Consider the following 16,630-nt stretch of genomic DNA (forward strand, 5'->3'; position numbering starts at 1 on the left):
CGTGTCCGTTGAGGACTACCGGTCCAATGAGCGTTTTGTAGATTGTCAGTTTGGTACGACGGCGAACTCTATTCGATCGGAGCGGAGTCCAAAGTATGTACGATTTCCAGCCACTATGCGTCTCCGAATTTCTCTGCTGGTGTCATTTTCGGCAGTCACCAGTGAGCCCAAGTACACAAATTCTTCTACCACCTCGATTTCGTCACCACCGATGCCAACTCGCGGTGGGTGGCTCACATTGTCTTCTCTTGAACCTCTTCCTATCATGTACTTCGTCTTCGACGTGTTGATGACTAGTCCGATCCGCTTGGCTTCCCTCTTCAGTCTGATGTAGACTTCCTCCATCTTGTCAAAGTTACGTGCCATAATATCTATGTCGTCGGCGAAGCCAAATAGCTGGACGGACTTATTGAAAATTGTACCACTCCTCTAGGAACTCTTCCTTTAATTCCTCCAGGATAACTTTCAGGAGTTTTTCGGTAATACCTCCATAAATTTAATAGTGAAATCCTGTAGGATTTCATTCTGGAATTCTTTCCGCTATTACTTCAGAATATCCTTCAAGAATTCATCTAAAAATTTCTTTAGAAATTTATCCAGGAATTCGTCCATATATTTCCTCGGAAATTCTTCCAGGTATTTTCCCGGGAATCGTTTCAGGTACTTCTCCAGGAATTCCTTCAGGAATTTCTCCCGAAATTTTTCCGCGGAATTGTCCTGGAATACTTTCCGGACTTCACTACAAATTCACTCCAGAATTTCATTCGGATATTAATTTGAGAGTTCCTCCAAGATATCTCAAGATGTTTCTCCTGGTATTTTTCCGGGAGATCCTTCAGATATTTATCCAGAAATTCCTTCATGAACTTCTCCAAGAATTAGTTCAGGACTTCCTTGTGAGAATTCTTCCGGAAGTGCTTGTGGGACCTCCTCCAGGAGTTTTTCCAAGAGTTCCTCCGGGAATCCCTCCAAGAATTTCACAGAGAAATCCAGGAGGATATATGGCAGGAATTCGGGAAATGGGATTTGGGAAATGGGATTTGGGATTTGGGAAATGGGATTTCGGAAGTTCCTGTAGAAATTCAACTCCGGGTATTCCAAGAGTTCAGTGCGTGATTTCTCTTGTTTCGGACAGCAGAAAGATCGCGCGATCGGCCGAAATATTGTGTTCTGCATTGCGCGGACGGTAATAAAAATCAGTTCAGTGCGTGATTGCTCGTGTTTCAGGTTCTCCAGTAATCAGAGCGATCGAACGGTCGTCGAAATTTTGTTCTGCTTTGTGCGAGTGAATAGCAGAACAATCGCGCGATCGGCCGAAATATTGTGTTCTGCATTGCGCGGCCGGTAATAAGAGTAGCCATCGAACAAGTAAGTGCAGTGCGTGTTTTAGTCGTTGGGAATGAAATAAAATATCTATCTTGTGTCCGGTGGCTCATGCGCATGTCGCGCGCGGTCGAAAAAAGCGCGTTCTTCAATAGTTTGCTGTAGCCATCGAGCATGTGAGTACAGAGTGCTGCGCTTCCGTGCAGTTGTCCAAAACGCGAATCTCCTCAGTTTTCATATGCCACCGGGCGTGCATGTTTTAACTTTTAACTCGAATCAGTGTTATTTCCCATCCCATAGATCGTATCGCTTACCAAAGTGAATCCAGATAAATTATCCTTTGCAACTAAAATGATATCCTATCCCAAGACAATCGTGGAGATGCAGAGGTATACTCGGTCTCTAGTAGCAACGAGAGTCGGACTAACAATCGTGGCCGTAACGACGTGGCCGGCGCCGTTATTGACTTTAAATATTTGAACTCCCGAAACGTGTACATTGAGAATGGGTAGCTAATCCCAAGCCCCATTCATTGTGTTCTCTGTACAACTTCGCAAGTTCAGTCAATCACGGAGTAGCAACTACGAATTGTGCGGTCATAATGTTCATGCTCATGCTCAAATTCAACTCCGGGTATTCCAACGACTGTTTCTCTGAAAATGTACCCGGGAGTAGCTAGGAGTAGCAGTAGCTCCTCCGGGAATTCATTTAGGCTTTTTTTAGAATTTATCTACAAAATCCTCCTGAAGTTCCTCGGAGAATTTCTCTTTTGAGAACTTTTCCAGGGAGGAGCTCCTGGAATTCTTACGGAAGTTCATTTGGGAGTTCATCCAAGAGTTTTTACGAGAGTTACTCTAGAAATTCTTCCTGTAGTTCTTTAGGAAATTCCTCCAGAAGTTCCACCGGAAGTTCCTCCGAAAAATCCTCTGATAATTTCTCCGGAAATTCCTCCAGGAGTTCCTCCGGAAATACTCCAGGAGTTCCTTCTTAGAGGAACACTCGGGGAAACTGCCGTAGAAACTTCCGAAGGAATACTCATAGAAACTGCCGGTGGATCTCCCAGAGGAATTCTCGTAGTAACTGCCGAAAGAGCTTCCGGAGGAATTTCAGGAGGAACTCCTAGCAGAATTCCTAGAGGGACTCCCAGAGAAACTATTGGAAGAACTTTGGGAGGAATTTCCAGCTAAATTTCTGAAGAAGGACTAAATGATTTCCTGAAAAAAGCCTGCATGATTTCCTGGAAGAGCTACTGGTGGAACTCCCGGAGGAATTCTTGAAATAACTTCCGGAGGAATTTCTGAAAAAACTCCCGGGAGAATTTTCAAATGAACCCCCGGAGGAACTGCCAGTGAAACTACCAGAAGAATGCTCGAAAAAATTCTTGGATAATTCATCTTATACACAAATCTCGTCTAGCTGAAACCTTTCTAGGGGTATGTAGTTGAGCTGGATCATCATCATCATCGGAGGACCTCCCGGAGATTACCTTCAGGAGCTCCCAGAGAAATTCTCGGTGGAGCTTCTGGAGGATTTTCTATATAAATTCCTGGAGAAGCCTAAATGAATTCCAGAAAGAAAGCTTGAATGAATTCCCGAAGGAAATTCTGGAGAAATTCCCGGAAGAGGAACCCCCGCAGGATCTGCCGATAGAACTACCGGAATAATTCTCGGAGAAAATCCTGCAGGAACTCTTTGAGGAACTGCCGGTGGAATTCCCGGAGGAATTCCAGGAGGAATTTTCAGAAAAACTCCTGAAGGATGTTCCAGTAGAAATCTTGAAGTTTCCACCGGAATTCTTTGGAAATTAATATAGGAATTCCTCCGAAAATTCCATTGTTGATTTAATTTACGGTATAATTTCTGTATAAATTTTCGGTGGAATTCCTGGGTCCCTGGATTGTGACCGAAGTGGTCGGATTGAATCCGAGTGGGCCAGAAACCATGAAAATATCATTCCATCATTGCTTTGTAAAATCAAGAGGTTTGAGGTGTCGCACGACCTATTTTGAATCAATTTAAAAAATGGCCATTCCGTAGGTCATCCGGATTTTTGCCGGAATGGATCCGAGTGGGCCAGGAACCCTAAAAATATCATTCCCATCATTGCTTTGTATAATCATGAAGTTTGAGGTGTCGCACGACCTATTTTGAATCAATTTAGAAAATGGCCATTCCGTAGGTCCTCCGGATTGTGGCCGGAATGGATCCGAGTGGGCCAGGAACCATAAAAATATCATTCGCATCATTGCTTTGAAAAATCATGAAGTTTGAGGTGTCGCACGACCTATTTTGAATCAATTTAGAAAATGGCCATTCCGTAGGTCCCCGGATTGGGACTGATGTGGCCGGATTGAATCCGAGTGGGCCAGGAACCCTAAAAATATCATTCCCATCATTGCTTTGTGAAATCATGAAGTTTGAGGTGTCGCACAACCTATTTTGAATCAATTTAGAAAATGGCCATTCCGTAGGTCCCCGGATTGGGACTGATGTGGCCGGATTGAATCCGAGTGGGCCAGGAACCCTAAAAATATCATTCCTATCATTGCTTTGTAAAATCATAAAGTTTGAGGTGTCGCACGACCTGTTTTGACTTAAAATTGCAAATGGCCACTTATTTCGGGGGCAACTGACCCCAACGGAATCTGGAATAATTCTGGAACCGTACTGTGGATAGCCTCGGAACTAGTATTAATCAAAAATTGGGATCCATCCGGATGGAATACAACTTGTTGCGAAAGAATCGGTCAAGAAATGCGATTTTTACAGCAGTTTAGATTTTTGAAAGCCCTTAGAAACAGACGTTGGGGACGGAAAGGTTAAATATTTGCATTTGCCCGGTAATAACGAAAAATCTGTTGTTTCGCCTTCTTTAAATGTTTGTATTTGCCCGGTATAAGGCAAAGTGTGTTGTTTCGCATTCTTTTACCGTCATCGGGGGTGACAAATGCATCTGAAGGCAAGTAGATTAAAATATAAGAGACCTTTTTAGACCGTTTTGCTCTTCGTTCTCCTGACGGCCGCTGAAAGCGATGACCCATCCTCACCCAAAGACCCATGGTCCCCCTCGTTGCTATGGCGGTAGACGAATTTGCAAATATGTTTTGCTCCAAACTTTTTTTTTTTGTTGGGATTTGAATTTTATGAGTCTGGTGTAAACTCAATGATTATTCGCTTTACATAATAATTAGGTGAATTTTGCGGCTTTACACAGCTAAAGAACACATTATTGAACTACTTGTAACATTAGTAAAATTAAACCTGCAAATTGGTATTGACCGCGAAAAGCTTCACCGTGGAATAGTACTAACCGCGGAATGATATACCGCCAAATAATATAAACCGCGAAATGTTATACCGCGATATGATACTGAACGCGAAGTGGTAGACCGCGAACTGGTACACCGCGAAATGGTTAACCGCGGAATGTTTTACCGCGAAATGTCGTACAATCGCTACAAGGTATGGGAAGATAGTGAAAAAAAAAAATTAAGTTATAAAATAGAAATACCCTTTACACCAACTCCATTTATTAGGCAGTGCTACATAACTAAATTAAGGCATCACATCCCAAGGAATGAAGGATCCTAATGCTGCCTCTGAAAACTATAAAAAACGATAATGAAATCATGACAAGAAAATAATTTAAAACTTTCAATCTCACCTTGCTCGTAATGTGATCTTGACAGGCCATTCGAATCCTGGCGGCAGTGGCGGGCGACACTAAATCGAAATCGCTACCTAAATTCTCCTCCTCACGCGCAGCTTCGATGGCTTCTCGAATAGCGAAGAAGACAGAAGCTGCTGAGAATAACGGCGGTTCGCCGACAGCCTTAGATGAATAAACCGCTCTGGGATTCGGAGCCCCCGTTAAGAGTGAAACGTTGAATTCACCGGGAATGTCGCCAAATCCAGGAATTTTGTACGTCCCTGGACCTCGAGAACGGAGTGTTCCGTCCGGAGAGTAAACAATCTCTTCTAAAGTAAATAAACCGTAACCTTGCATGAAAGCACCCTCGATTTGACCAACGTCGATGGCAGGATTAAGACTGGAACCAATATCCATTACGATGTCAGTACGGATCACCTGATGATCACCGGTCAGGCAATCGATTTCTACTTCTGAACAGGCTGTTCCGTAGACGTAATAGTTGAATGGCTTTCCTGTGTTCGTCGTACGATCAAAGTGAACCTCTGGAGTAGCATAAAACCCAGTAGCGGACAGCGATACTCTATCGAAGTATGCTTTGTTGATCCAAAACTTCCAGTCCTGATCAGGAAATTGTTCTTTATAGGGTTTCAAACGGTCGTTGATAAACTCGCAAGCTTTGAGAACAGCCATGCCGTTGAGATCGGAACCTAAACTGGCTGCCGTTGGCGAAGTGTTGGGAACCGTCTCCGTTGATGTTTCGGATATGTGAATCAGCTCAACTGGGACTTTGAGGATGGAAGCGGCTACTTGTATCATCTTGGTATGAATACCTTGGCCCATCTCGACCCCACCATGGGTCAACAACACCGTACCGTCCTGATATACGTGCACAAGGGCACCCGATTGGTTCATGTGTATAGCATCGAACCCTATCGCGTACATCGTCGGTACCAAGCTGATACCACGCTTATGCCAGCGATTGTTCTGGTTGAACAGCCCAACCTTTGTGCGGCGCATCACGAATTCTGAAGAGTTTTTAAGCTCGGACCAACATCTCAAAATAAATAAGAATTCCATTTTCAACAAATTTATAATCTGAATATCGTTGAACCTACCTTTGCAGATTACAATTTTCAACCTGTTGTCCGTAATGAGTTACATAGCCACTACGACACATGTTGAGTTCCATTACATTTACGTAATCCAGGTTAAGTGATCTAGCAATGTGACGCATCATCGTTTCAGTTGCCAACATAGCTTGAGGCGTCCCAAAACCTCGGAATGCGGTATTTGATGGAATATTGGACTTGCAAACCCACCCCTCAACCCGCAGGTTCGGTATGTCGTAGGCATTGTTGATATGAAACATGGCACGATCCATTACCTAAAATCGTTAAATGAAAAAGATGATGACGTTGACTACCTATTCCATCAACGGATAACTTACCGAGAATGACAAATCCATGGAACAGCCAGCGTTGTTGTAAGCCTTGAAATCGGCTGCAACTATTCGTCCGGTTTCATCAACTCCAACCTTGTACTTAATGTAGAAAGGATGCCGAGTGCCGGTGATGGACATGTCCTCATCTCGATCCAGTACGCATCGTACTGGACGACCCAGTTTGTAAGCGGCAAGGGCTACCGGAACAGCTAACAGAACCGAACGGAACTCTTTCCCCCCGAATCCACCACCCAAGCGCTTTACACGCGAGAAAACCTTACATGAAGGAATGTCCAGAGCGCGAGCTACGAACTCCTGGATCGCGCTGGGATGTTGAGTTGCTGTGAATAGTTCAATTTCATCCGAATCCCTGGGAACAGCAAGACACGAATGTGTTTCCAAATAGAAGTGTTCCTGTCCGCCCAGTCTGCAGTCGCCTTCCAGTATTTGGTGGGCTTTTTTGAAACCCTTGTCGACATCACCTTTAGTCATATATTTTGGATATCCGGGAAAATAGGAATCGTATTTGATAGCATCTTCCAAGGTTACAATTATTGGGAACAATTGCTCGTACAGCACCTTGACGGCACGAGCTGCTTTCTGAGCAACGGCTTGATCATCTGCTACGATTGCACCAATGATCAAACCTTGGCTGAGGACGACATCCTTCCAAAATACGAATTCATTCTGTACCACAGGACCCCACTGATTTTGCTGATCGGTTAGATCAGCTGCGGAGAAAAATTGCTGCACTCCATCCATCGAGAGTGCTTCTGTGGCGTCGATGGACAGGATTCTCGCATTGGCTTTAGTGCTGGTAACAAGCGCCAGATAAAGCTCGTCATTGTATTTTGGAATGTCATCGCAGTATATGGCTTCACCAGTGGCTTGGTTGAATGCTGAAGAGTGAACCTGCGGTCTTCGAATTAGGTCAGTGGCTAGTTGATCATTAGACACCTTCTCGAACAGTTGAGTACTTTTAGGAATCAATGTATGGAAAATTTCCGCGCCACTTCGTTCCCGATCTGGTATTGGAGCATAGTTTGGAATCACGCGTGTGAGGGAATCACTGATGGCTAGATATGCTTTAAAGAATAAACCCAAAGATAGCGTTCTACGATACAAGGTCATTCCTCCCGGGGCATCTGGGCTTAGGGGAAGGTCTTCAACCAATAGGTTATGTGCAAGTTCGACCATATTACTATCCCACTTCTTACCGACTAACGCTACACTAGTTTTCCTAGCTAGCAGAATTGTTGGAGCCATTCCACCAAAACATATATGAGCCTTTTCAACTATATCAGTACCTGGGGTGAATGAGATATTGAATGCACCGTTTACGATGGCAATGTCATCGTCGCGCCGCTTTGCTTGCTTGAAGGCGGCAATGAACTGATTCGGTGAGGTCTTCGGGATAAACAGCGATATTAGTACTTCGTCAGGATGAACCATATTTTTGCGATACCCAGTGAAAAATCCATCTCCCATTCGAATATGACGAATACCACCATTGTAGCATGCGACCTCCAACCTAAAATATTAATCTTTGATTAGTGCTTCAAACTTCGTTATACTTCAACATATTTGTGTCGAGATCTGAGTTCTATCCATATTACTCGACAAATTTTGACGAAATCCGATTGACAAACGTAACGCTAAACTTTAATTTTTATTGCTTGAATTTGCTTAATCTTAACAGGCTATTACGATAAATACTTGCACTCCTGCGAACACAATTATTTAAACGACTCTGTTCGGTAGTTGCATTACCAACCCTCCCTGGCTACGATTCTGAGGGGAGAGGAAGAGGTGTTTGAAAAAGGCAGAGCTGTTTTTTCACTTATCGTCCAACCCAATATGCAAAAGAGAGAAGATGATTAATTTGGTTTAGAGCAGGCAATTATCTTATGGCCGAGAATTATAATCCAATCGACAGTGTTCCCCCTCCCATATAGGGTATGGCAGCTATGGCAGGCTATATAATTAAACTCAAACAAAGGTGGTTAAGTTCATTGCACGAAGATGCAAGGCCTTGTTTTACCCCAATGCTTCTTATTTGTTATGTAATTCGTCAAGTTCTGAGTTACAAATAATCGATAAAACCATAACACATTTGACCTCAAATTTTGCCAAAAATCCATAGTACTTGCTGATTTTACCCCATGTTCTCATATTCATGAAATTACTTACAAATAACCTCACATTACAAGTCTGATCTAGAATTTCAGGGAATCAAGTGATTAAAGAAGCTAAAATATTGCTCATTTTACCCCACGTTCTATTATTTCATAACTATTAACCAAAATGCCAAGGTCTTCCGAAAAGCATAACAAATAAAGGGCATTAGGGTAAAACGAGGTCTTGCAGCTTCGTGCAGTGAACTTAACCACATTTGTACGACTCCTCAGAAAGTTCTACAATTTATGTCAACATGTTAGCGCAATCCGCCCGTACCAAACCGAGATATTGTTTTTTCGCGTTATGGACATTTTTTCCCATTGTGCGCTGGTTAGCTGATAAAGAAAAATAATACAAAAACGCATGATTTACTCAAACTCGACAGAACACGACATCCACTCTGTCTCATTTTGCCATAAATTAATAAAGGAGCATCCATAAATTACGTAACGTTTAGAGGGAGAGGGCGCCTGCCTAGGATCTGGGACGGGACTTGCAAAGAGGAAAAAATGTAACTTCATCTGCAACCAGCAAGCGCTGTCACGAATTGTCAGATGCAAATAGCACCTTTTTGTGTAAAAGTATTGGTATCCCTCAAAAAGTATTCCGAATGATTTTGTTTTACGAGTACTTTTTCACTTTGAAAAGTATTCTAGAAAAACCCTGGGTGCTGCGGATAGAGCCGCTTTTCTGCTCTCAAGCGAGTAGAGGGATATTTTGAAATCAATCTCATAAGCAAAATTATTTTGCAGTTACTTGGCTGTCAAACATTTCCCGCTACATGACGCTACATGACTTTACGATGGTTTACATACATTCCTGCTCCAATCAGCTGTTGAATCTCGTGAAATTTCGTAACGAGTGCTTTTTAATTGCATTCCTTCTAATTTTCTACTCGAAATATAATGTGAAAATATTTGTTACAAAGAATACAGAACTAAAACTAAGTTTATTTTTATTTTTTCCCCAAATAATAACAATACTTCTCAATATAAGATCTGAAATGAACATAACCACAATCTTCAATGTTTGGCTCCGCTACAATAGAAAAGTTTGGCTTCAGTTTGACAATCAAATCGATTCTATTCGCACCACCCAGGAAAAACCGGACAGCTTAACTAAAACTGTTATGAATACGTGTTTTATTTCCGATAGGAAAATCTTTATAAAAATAAGTTTACAAATCCGTAAATCACAAACACTTTTATTGTGCTCAGAAGATTCTACCCGGGATTTAGGTGAAACACTCAAGGAAACAGTTGAGAATCGATGATCAACTGTGATGAAAAGAAGAACAAGTGTCAAAACAAGGAAAAAGAAGCCGTCTTTGCAGGTCTTGTCTCAGCCTAGGATGTGGTGGGGTTTGACAGTGGGCCCTGTTAAACCTCTATAAAAAGCTGCATGTATCCGCAAGTAGGCTCCGCCAAAGCGACCGTGTGCCGCTCAAAGCGCACAAACCCAAGTCCTGGTGTTAGGTGGGACGCTAAACAGCCCTGACACAACGGGCCTCCGACGAGACAGGAGATTTGCGCAGGCCCAATAGGCCGCCCATAAAACCATTAAATACGAGCAATATAAGAGATAATACGACTCGATACAATTGGCAACGACCAGGCGACGAATAAAGAAACACGATTGGAAGCTTGGAACATGGAACTGCAAGTCGCTAGGCTTCGCAGGTTGCGACAGGATAATCTACGATGCATTACATCCCCGCCACATCGACATCGTAGCGCTGCAGGAAATCTGCTGGACAGGACAGAAAATGTGGAAAAGCGGGCATCGAGCGGCTACCTTCTACCAATCTTCAACTATAGCATCATCAACGTGCACTGCCCACTCGAAGGGAGACCCGACGACGAGAAAGAAGCGTTCTATGCACAGCTGGAGCAGACATACGTTGGATGCCCACTGCGGGACGTCAAAATCGTCATCTGTGACTTGAATGCTCAGGTACACAGAAAAAAATTCCATGGTAACAATTACTATTTTGTAGACTACGCCTTGTTTTTAAAACAACCACAAATTTTCAGTTAAATTAACCATGCATTCGGACAAATTCACCACTGATTCAGTTCATGTAACAACATTCCACCAGGACCACAGTTGATTTTTACTGCGCGCATGGTAAAATCAAACGGGTTTGCTGTCTGCTGAAAATCGTCGGTGCGTATTCTTAAATTAACCCTCGGAATGGTAGTTTCGACCGCAACATTTTTTTGCGTGTAGGAAGAGAGGAAATGTATAGACCGGTCATCGGACCGGATAGTCTGCATACCGTATCGAACGACAACGGCCAACGATGCATAAGCTTTGCAGCCTCCCGCGGAATGGTAGTCCGAAGCACTTTCTTCCCCCGCAAGAATATCCACAAGGCCACAAGGAAATCACCTAATCAAGTAACGGAAAACCAAATCGACCACGTTCTAATCGACGGTAAATTCTTCTCCGACATCACGAACGTACGCACTTACCGCAGTGCGAATATTGAATCCGACCACTACCTCGTTGCAGTATGTCTGCGCTCAAAACTCTCGATTGTGTACAACACGCGTCGGAGTCGTCCGCCGCGGCTAAACATTGGGCGGCTATAAGACGGTAGACTAGCCCAAGACTACGCGCAGCAGCTGGAAGTGGCACTCCCAACGGAAGAGCAGCTAGGGGCAGCATCTCTTTAAGATGGCTGGAGAGATATTCGATCCGCCATTGGAAGCACCGCAACCGCTGCACTAGGCATGGTGGCTCCGGATCAGAGAAACGACTGGTATGACGGCGAATGTGAGCATTTAGTTGCATTTAGTTGAGGAGAAGAATGCAGCATGGGCGAGGAGCACGCGCGCAGGACGGCTCCGAATCTCCAGGAAATCCAGGAGGAGATCGGCCGGCTGAAAAACAACAAAGCCCCTGGAGTTGACTACCAGGAGAGCTTGTTTAAACACGGTGGTGAGGCACTGGCTAGAGCGCTGCACTGGGTGATTACCAAGGTTTGGGAGGATGAGGTTCTGCCGCAGGAGTAGATGGAAGGTGTGGTGTGTCCCATCTACAAAAAAGGCGATAAGCTGGATTGCAAGAGAATTCGTGGGGCAGTACCAGGCGGGATTTATGGGTGAACGCTCTACTATAGACCAGGTGTTGTCGCGAATACAACGTGCCCACACATAATCTATTTATCGATTTCAAAGCCGCATATGATACAATCGATCGGGACCAGCTATGGCAGCTAATGCACGAAAACGGATTTCCGGATAAACTGATACGGTTGATCAAGGCGACGATGGATCGGGTGATGTGCGTAGTTCGAGTTTCAGGGGCATTATCAAGTCCATTCGAAACGCGTAGAGGGTTACGGCAAGGTGATGGTCTTTCGTGTCTGCTATTCATCATCGCTTTGGATGAAGTAATACGAAGGGCAGGGATAAACACGATTTTCACGAAGTCCGTCCAGTTATTTGGTTTCGCCGACGACATTGATATCATGGCACGTAACTTTGAGAGGATGGAGGAAGCCTACATCAGACTGAAAAGCGAAGCTAAATGGATTGGACTAGTCATCAACACGTCGAGGACGAAGTACATGATAGGAAGAGGCTCAAGAGAGGTCAATGTAAGCCACCCACCACGAGTTTCTATCAATGGTGACGAAATCGAGGTGGTTGAAGAATTCGTGTACTTGGGCTCACTGGTGACCGCCGATAACGATACCAGCAGAGAAATTCGAAGGCACATAGTGGCTGGAAATCGTACGTACTTTGGACTCCACAAGACACAAGATCGAATAGAGTTTGCCGCCGTACCAAACTGACTATCTACAAAACGCTTATTAGACCGGTAGTTCTCTACGGACACGAGACCTGGACGAAGTTCGTGGAGGACCAACGCGAAAGGAAAGTGTTGCGTACCATCTATGGTGGGGTGCAGATGGCGGACGGTACGTGGAGGAGGCGAATGAACCACGATTTGCATCAGCTGTTGGGAGAAGATGCGGTAAGATGCGCGTTTATAAAGAAAGATCATGCTGAAGGTGGCTTCAATTCCCAGTCCGGTCTAGGAAATTTTCAAAACTTTCCTGGGATTTGAAAGTATCATCGTGTTAGCCTTTGTATACAAATGCTTGGTAGCTTACCAACAAACATTGAAGACGAATAAATTGCGTATATAGCCAAAAATAGGCTTCTTTTTTAGCCAACTAGCTTATTCAGCTTAAATTGTTTGCTGGGGGCTTAGAAACCTCGCAGTTAATAACTGTGGAAGTGCTTAATGAACACTAAGCCGCCACGTGGCAATGACCCAGTGGGGAAAGTAATGCCAATAAGAAGATATAAAAGATATAATATAAAAGTTTTGGAAAAAAATAGTCGCAACAACTGGTCTCGAAACCCCATGAAAATAATGCACTTACTCAATTTCCATAGCAGTAAATATCGGATTCAAATCCGAAATCGGACTCCCGGTCATGATGTTTCCTCCAATGGAAGCCACATTCCTGATCTGTTGTCCTGCGAATCTTTTCAGCATCTCAACAATCGCTCGGTATAATCGCGTTTCGTGCTCCGGATTAGTATCGATCTCCCCCTTCAAGACGCGCTCCAGCTCCGTAAGCGACGTAGACGATCCCACTTTCAATCCTCGATCGAGCTTTTCAATTGATGTGAGCTCTCTAATTTGCGCCACGGATGTCAGTACGGGATACTCCAAGTGTTTGAATTTCATTTCGATGCCAACCTCTGTATTACCGACGACAAGTTTAGCCTCTGGGTATCGCTGCTTCAGAGCTAACAAATGGTTCAGCTTAACAGGTCGGTACCAACTTATGTTTGGTGATCGAAAAACTAAAGAATGTTCGTCCAACGATTCGGTTAGTTTTAACTCAGGGGGGAATATTGGTTCTTGACTGGGGTCAAATGGCAAGAATTCACTGGTTTCAAATAGTTCGTTTTTCGTGTTCTCTACGTTAAAACGGTCGGTGCCTTGATTGTTCTTACAGCATTTAGCACCCATAATGCAAGGAGTACTCTGAACGTGAAACTCCTTGGTAAAGGTCTTGTATCCTTCAATGATTGGTCTGTATCCGGTACATCGACATAGATTTCCTTGAAATGCTGCATCTAGCTCCGTCATCGTTGGCACTGGCGAATTCCTTAGCAGTGCATACATAGTCATGACCATCCCTGGCGTACAAAAGCCACACTGCGAACCGTGCGCCTTGGCGATGCGCTCCTGAACAGGATGAAGTCGGGTACGAGTACTGCCTATTCCTTCTACAGTCGTAACCGCCATTCCATGCAATGCGCATATAGGCATCAAACACGCGTTGATAGCCAAGTTATAAACGCGATCTGCCGAACGGTCTATTTTGGATATCATAACAGTGCACGCACCACATCCACCTTCTGCACATCCCGCCTTCGTTCCACAGAGACGAAGGTTCTCCCGTAGATAAACCAAAAGAGTGCATCGCGGATCGGGATTATGTTGGATCACCTGTTGCGTCGTACGAAATGTGCGAACATGAGTTAGTGCATCCATCAATATCAATATTTGCTGGGTACAGCTTTACCTTCTTTCCATTAACGAAGAATACCAACGGATGATGGTCATCAAACACAGATAAGATATCATATGCCTTTGTGTCAGACATTATATTGCTTCAACTGCAGCTATCCCGACTAACAGCTTTTGAATAGCAACCACTCTCGAAAAACAAGTACTCAGTCGAAATACGTGGAATCAAGTCCGAAACCATCCACGTTCGTCTGCAGTTATCTTACGACTGGATTATTTATATGTCGCTAATAAACCAAAGAGTTTGAGATCGGTAGTCACCAACGAAGGCGAGATCTCGTTTTTTCTACTTTTTTCTCATTTGCTACCTCACAAATTTTGTCTATTCGATGCCAATTTGTATGTAGTCGTTATATCAGTATGAACAATAAGCAATTGAGGTTATTAATAGAGGTTCATTGTAAAATAGGTGAATTTTAATTTTCCTCTGTACCTCATGATTCTGATCCAACATTATTCATCAGATCAGAATTCGAAATCTGATAGGTTACCTGTGAGAGTAAGAGTTCCCCAAGAGTTCCCGGGGCCCATATTGTACATTACTCTCTCTCTCTTTCTCTCTTGATTGGCATTTACTGGGCCATTGCCGCTTCGCAGCTTAGTGTTTATTAAGCACTTCCAAAGTTATTAACTGCGAGGTTTCTAAGCCAAGTTACCATTTCTGCATTCGAACCCAGCCACCCTCAGCATGGTCGTGCTTTATAGCCGCGCATCTTACCGGACGGTTAAGGAGGGTCCCAACATTTTTGTATATATTTTGTACAGTCAAACCTCCATGAGTAGATATTGAAGGGACCGTGGACTCATGGAAATATCGAGATGTGGAACAGAAACTCTTTGGGAAAGTGTTTGAACGGACCATCATAGTAACCCAGAAAATATTGTTTGATATGGAAAAAAAATGATTCCATGACTCGAAATCGAGTCATACAACATCCCAACAAACAATTTAAGCTGAACATGCTAGTTTTCTGGTAAAAGAAGACTATTTTTGGTTAAATAAGTGTTCTATCAGCTTTCAATGGTTGTTGGCCTGTGAGCCTGCGCAAACCTCCTGTCTCGTCGGAGGGCCGTCGTGTCAGGTCTGTTTTGTGTCCCACCTGACACCAGGACTTGGACTTGCGCATTTTGAGCGGCGCTTTGTTGGGGCCTACTTGTGGATACATGCAGCTTTTTATAGGAGTTTAACAGGGCCCAAACTGAACAAATGTGTGTCTGTCCGTGTGGATGTGTGTGTGTGTGTGTGTGTGTGTGTGTGTGTGTGTGTGTGTGTGTGTGTGTGTGTGTGTGTGTGTGTGTGTGTGTGTGTGTGTGTGTGTGTGTGTGTGTGTGTGTGTGTGTGTGTGTGTGTGTGTGTGTGTGTGCAGTGTGCACACGAAAACCGAAAAACATTAGCCACTTTTTCATATAGTAATTCTTAACCGAATTTCTCGCAACAAGTTGCATTCGACGAGGTATAAACCCTAGTTGACCACTATTGAAGGTTGATTAATCTGTTTTTTTAAACTCTGGAACGCAATGGCCGATCTAGCTAATTTTCAATACGAAACAACTAGACCGCATTCCGCGTCAAATTCAACTTGTTTCGAGGAAATCGGATAATGCTTAATACAAAAAAGTGTGCCTCACATTTTTGTACAGATACACACACATACAGGCATAATCTCAATTCGTCGAGCTGAGTCGATTGGTATACAACACTATGGGTTTCCGAGCCTTCTATCAAAAGTTCGATTTTGGAGTGATCATATAGCCTTTGAGCGTTTACTTTGTATACGAGACAGGTATTAGATTGAGATACAAATTAAGAAAGATGTGAGCCTGAAATTTAACACACGACCAAGATCAGCAAGTCCGTTTCCGTTTGTTTTTATTTTTTATCATCAAGCCAAGATCTAAGTGGCCTGTGCAGTACATAAAAGCGGCATCCATATGTAGCTTTACGTCGATAACAACGAATATATTCTGTATCCTCGTCCTAAAATACGTATTCTGGTCGTAATGCGTGATTCTATCCAGTTATGAATGCAAATACATATTATAATATTTATTAGTGATAACGATTTCTAGATGTTTGTACAATATTTAGCTCAGATGGTCTAGCCCAACTCTATCTCTGAGTTGGCTGAACTCTAAGAGATAAACATATTACCAGGTACTCACTCTCTTATTTTAGCGGACACGACATTAATTAAAAAAATATTTTTTAATCATGTCCGCTCCCACGTAAAACCTTCCGAGTGGTCCTTAAGATGTTCACGAAAAGTGCTGGTCACACAAAATTAAAAAAAAAAGCGATCAGAGCGTTATAAATATTTTCGTATTTTGTCGGTTTATTCATCTGTGATTATAGTCTACTAGTACATTAGCATGTTTTTTATATTTTCATGGTACAAAATACTACAAAGATCCAAACTGCTTTAAAACCAGTATAAAACCCTTTATGCTAATGGGCCTAGTGTTCATGATGTGAT

The 16,630-nt window shown here is 43.3% G+C and overlaps 1 protein-coding gene across 1 annotated transcript; it reads right to left on the bottom strand.

The window, feature by feature from the left end:
* Window positions 1-4,831: 4,831 nt before the first annotated feature.
* Window positions 4,832-14,431, bottom strand: LOC134213671 (xanthine dehydrogenase-like). The gene is made up of 6 exons (XM_062692937.1): window positions 14,152-14,431; window positions 12,994-14,075; window positions 6,423-7,947; window positions 6,091-6,359; window positions 4,988-6,029; window positions 4,832-4,929 (listed from the first exon to the last, which is right to left on the bottom strand). The coding sequence occupies exons 1-6, from the start codon at window positions 14,230-14,232 to the stop codon at window positions 4,879-4,881; spliced, it is 4,050 nt and encodes a 1,349-aa protein (XP_062548921.1). The 5' UTR covers window positions 14,233-14,431; the 3' UTR covers window positions 4,832-4,878.
* Between the last annotated feature and the right edge of the window lie 2,199 nt (window positions 14,432-16,630).

This window comes from Armigeres subalbatus, chromosome 2 (assembly GCF_024139115.2).
Source record: "Armigeres subalbatus isolate Guangzhou_Male chromosome 2, GZ_Asu_2, whole genome shotgun sequence".
Taxonomy (NCBI): domain Eukaryota; kingdom Metazoa; phylum Arthropoda; class Insecta; order Diptera; family Culicidae; genus Armigeres; species Armigeres subalbatus.

What these genes read in the sequence shown, in the direction of transcription:
- LOC134213671 (XM_062692937.1), bottom strand. Translation starts at nt 14,232, where the DNA reads ATGTCTGACACAAAGGCATATGATATCTTATCTGTGTTTGATGACCAT. An exon ending in CCATGGATTTGTCATTCTCG is followed by an intron (nt 6,360 to 6,422) that starts GTAAGTTATCCG and finishes TAACGATTTTAG; the next exon opens with GTAATGGATCGTGCCATGTT. An exon ending in GAAAATTGTAATCTGCAAAG is followed by an intron (nt 6,030 to 6,090) that starts GTAGGTTCAACG and finishes ATTTATTTTGAG; the next exon opens with ATGTTGGTCCGAGCTTAAAA.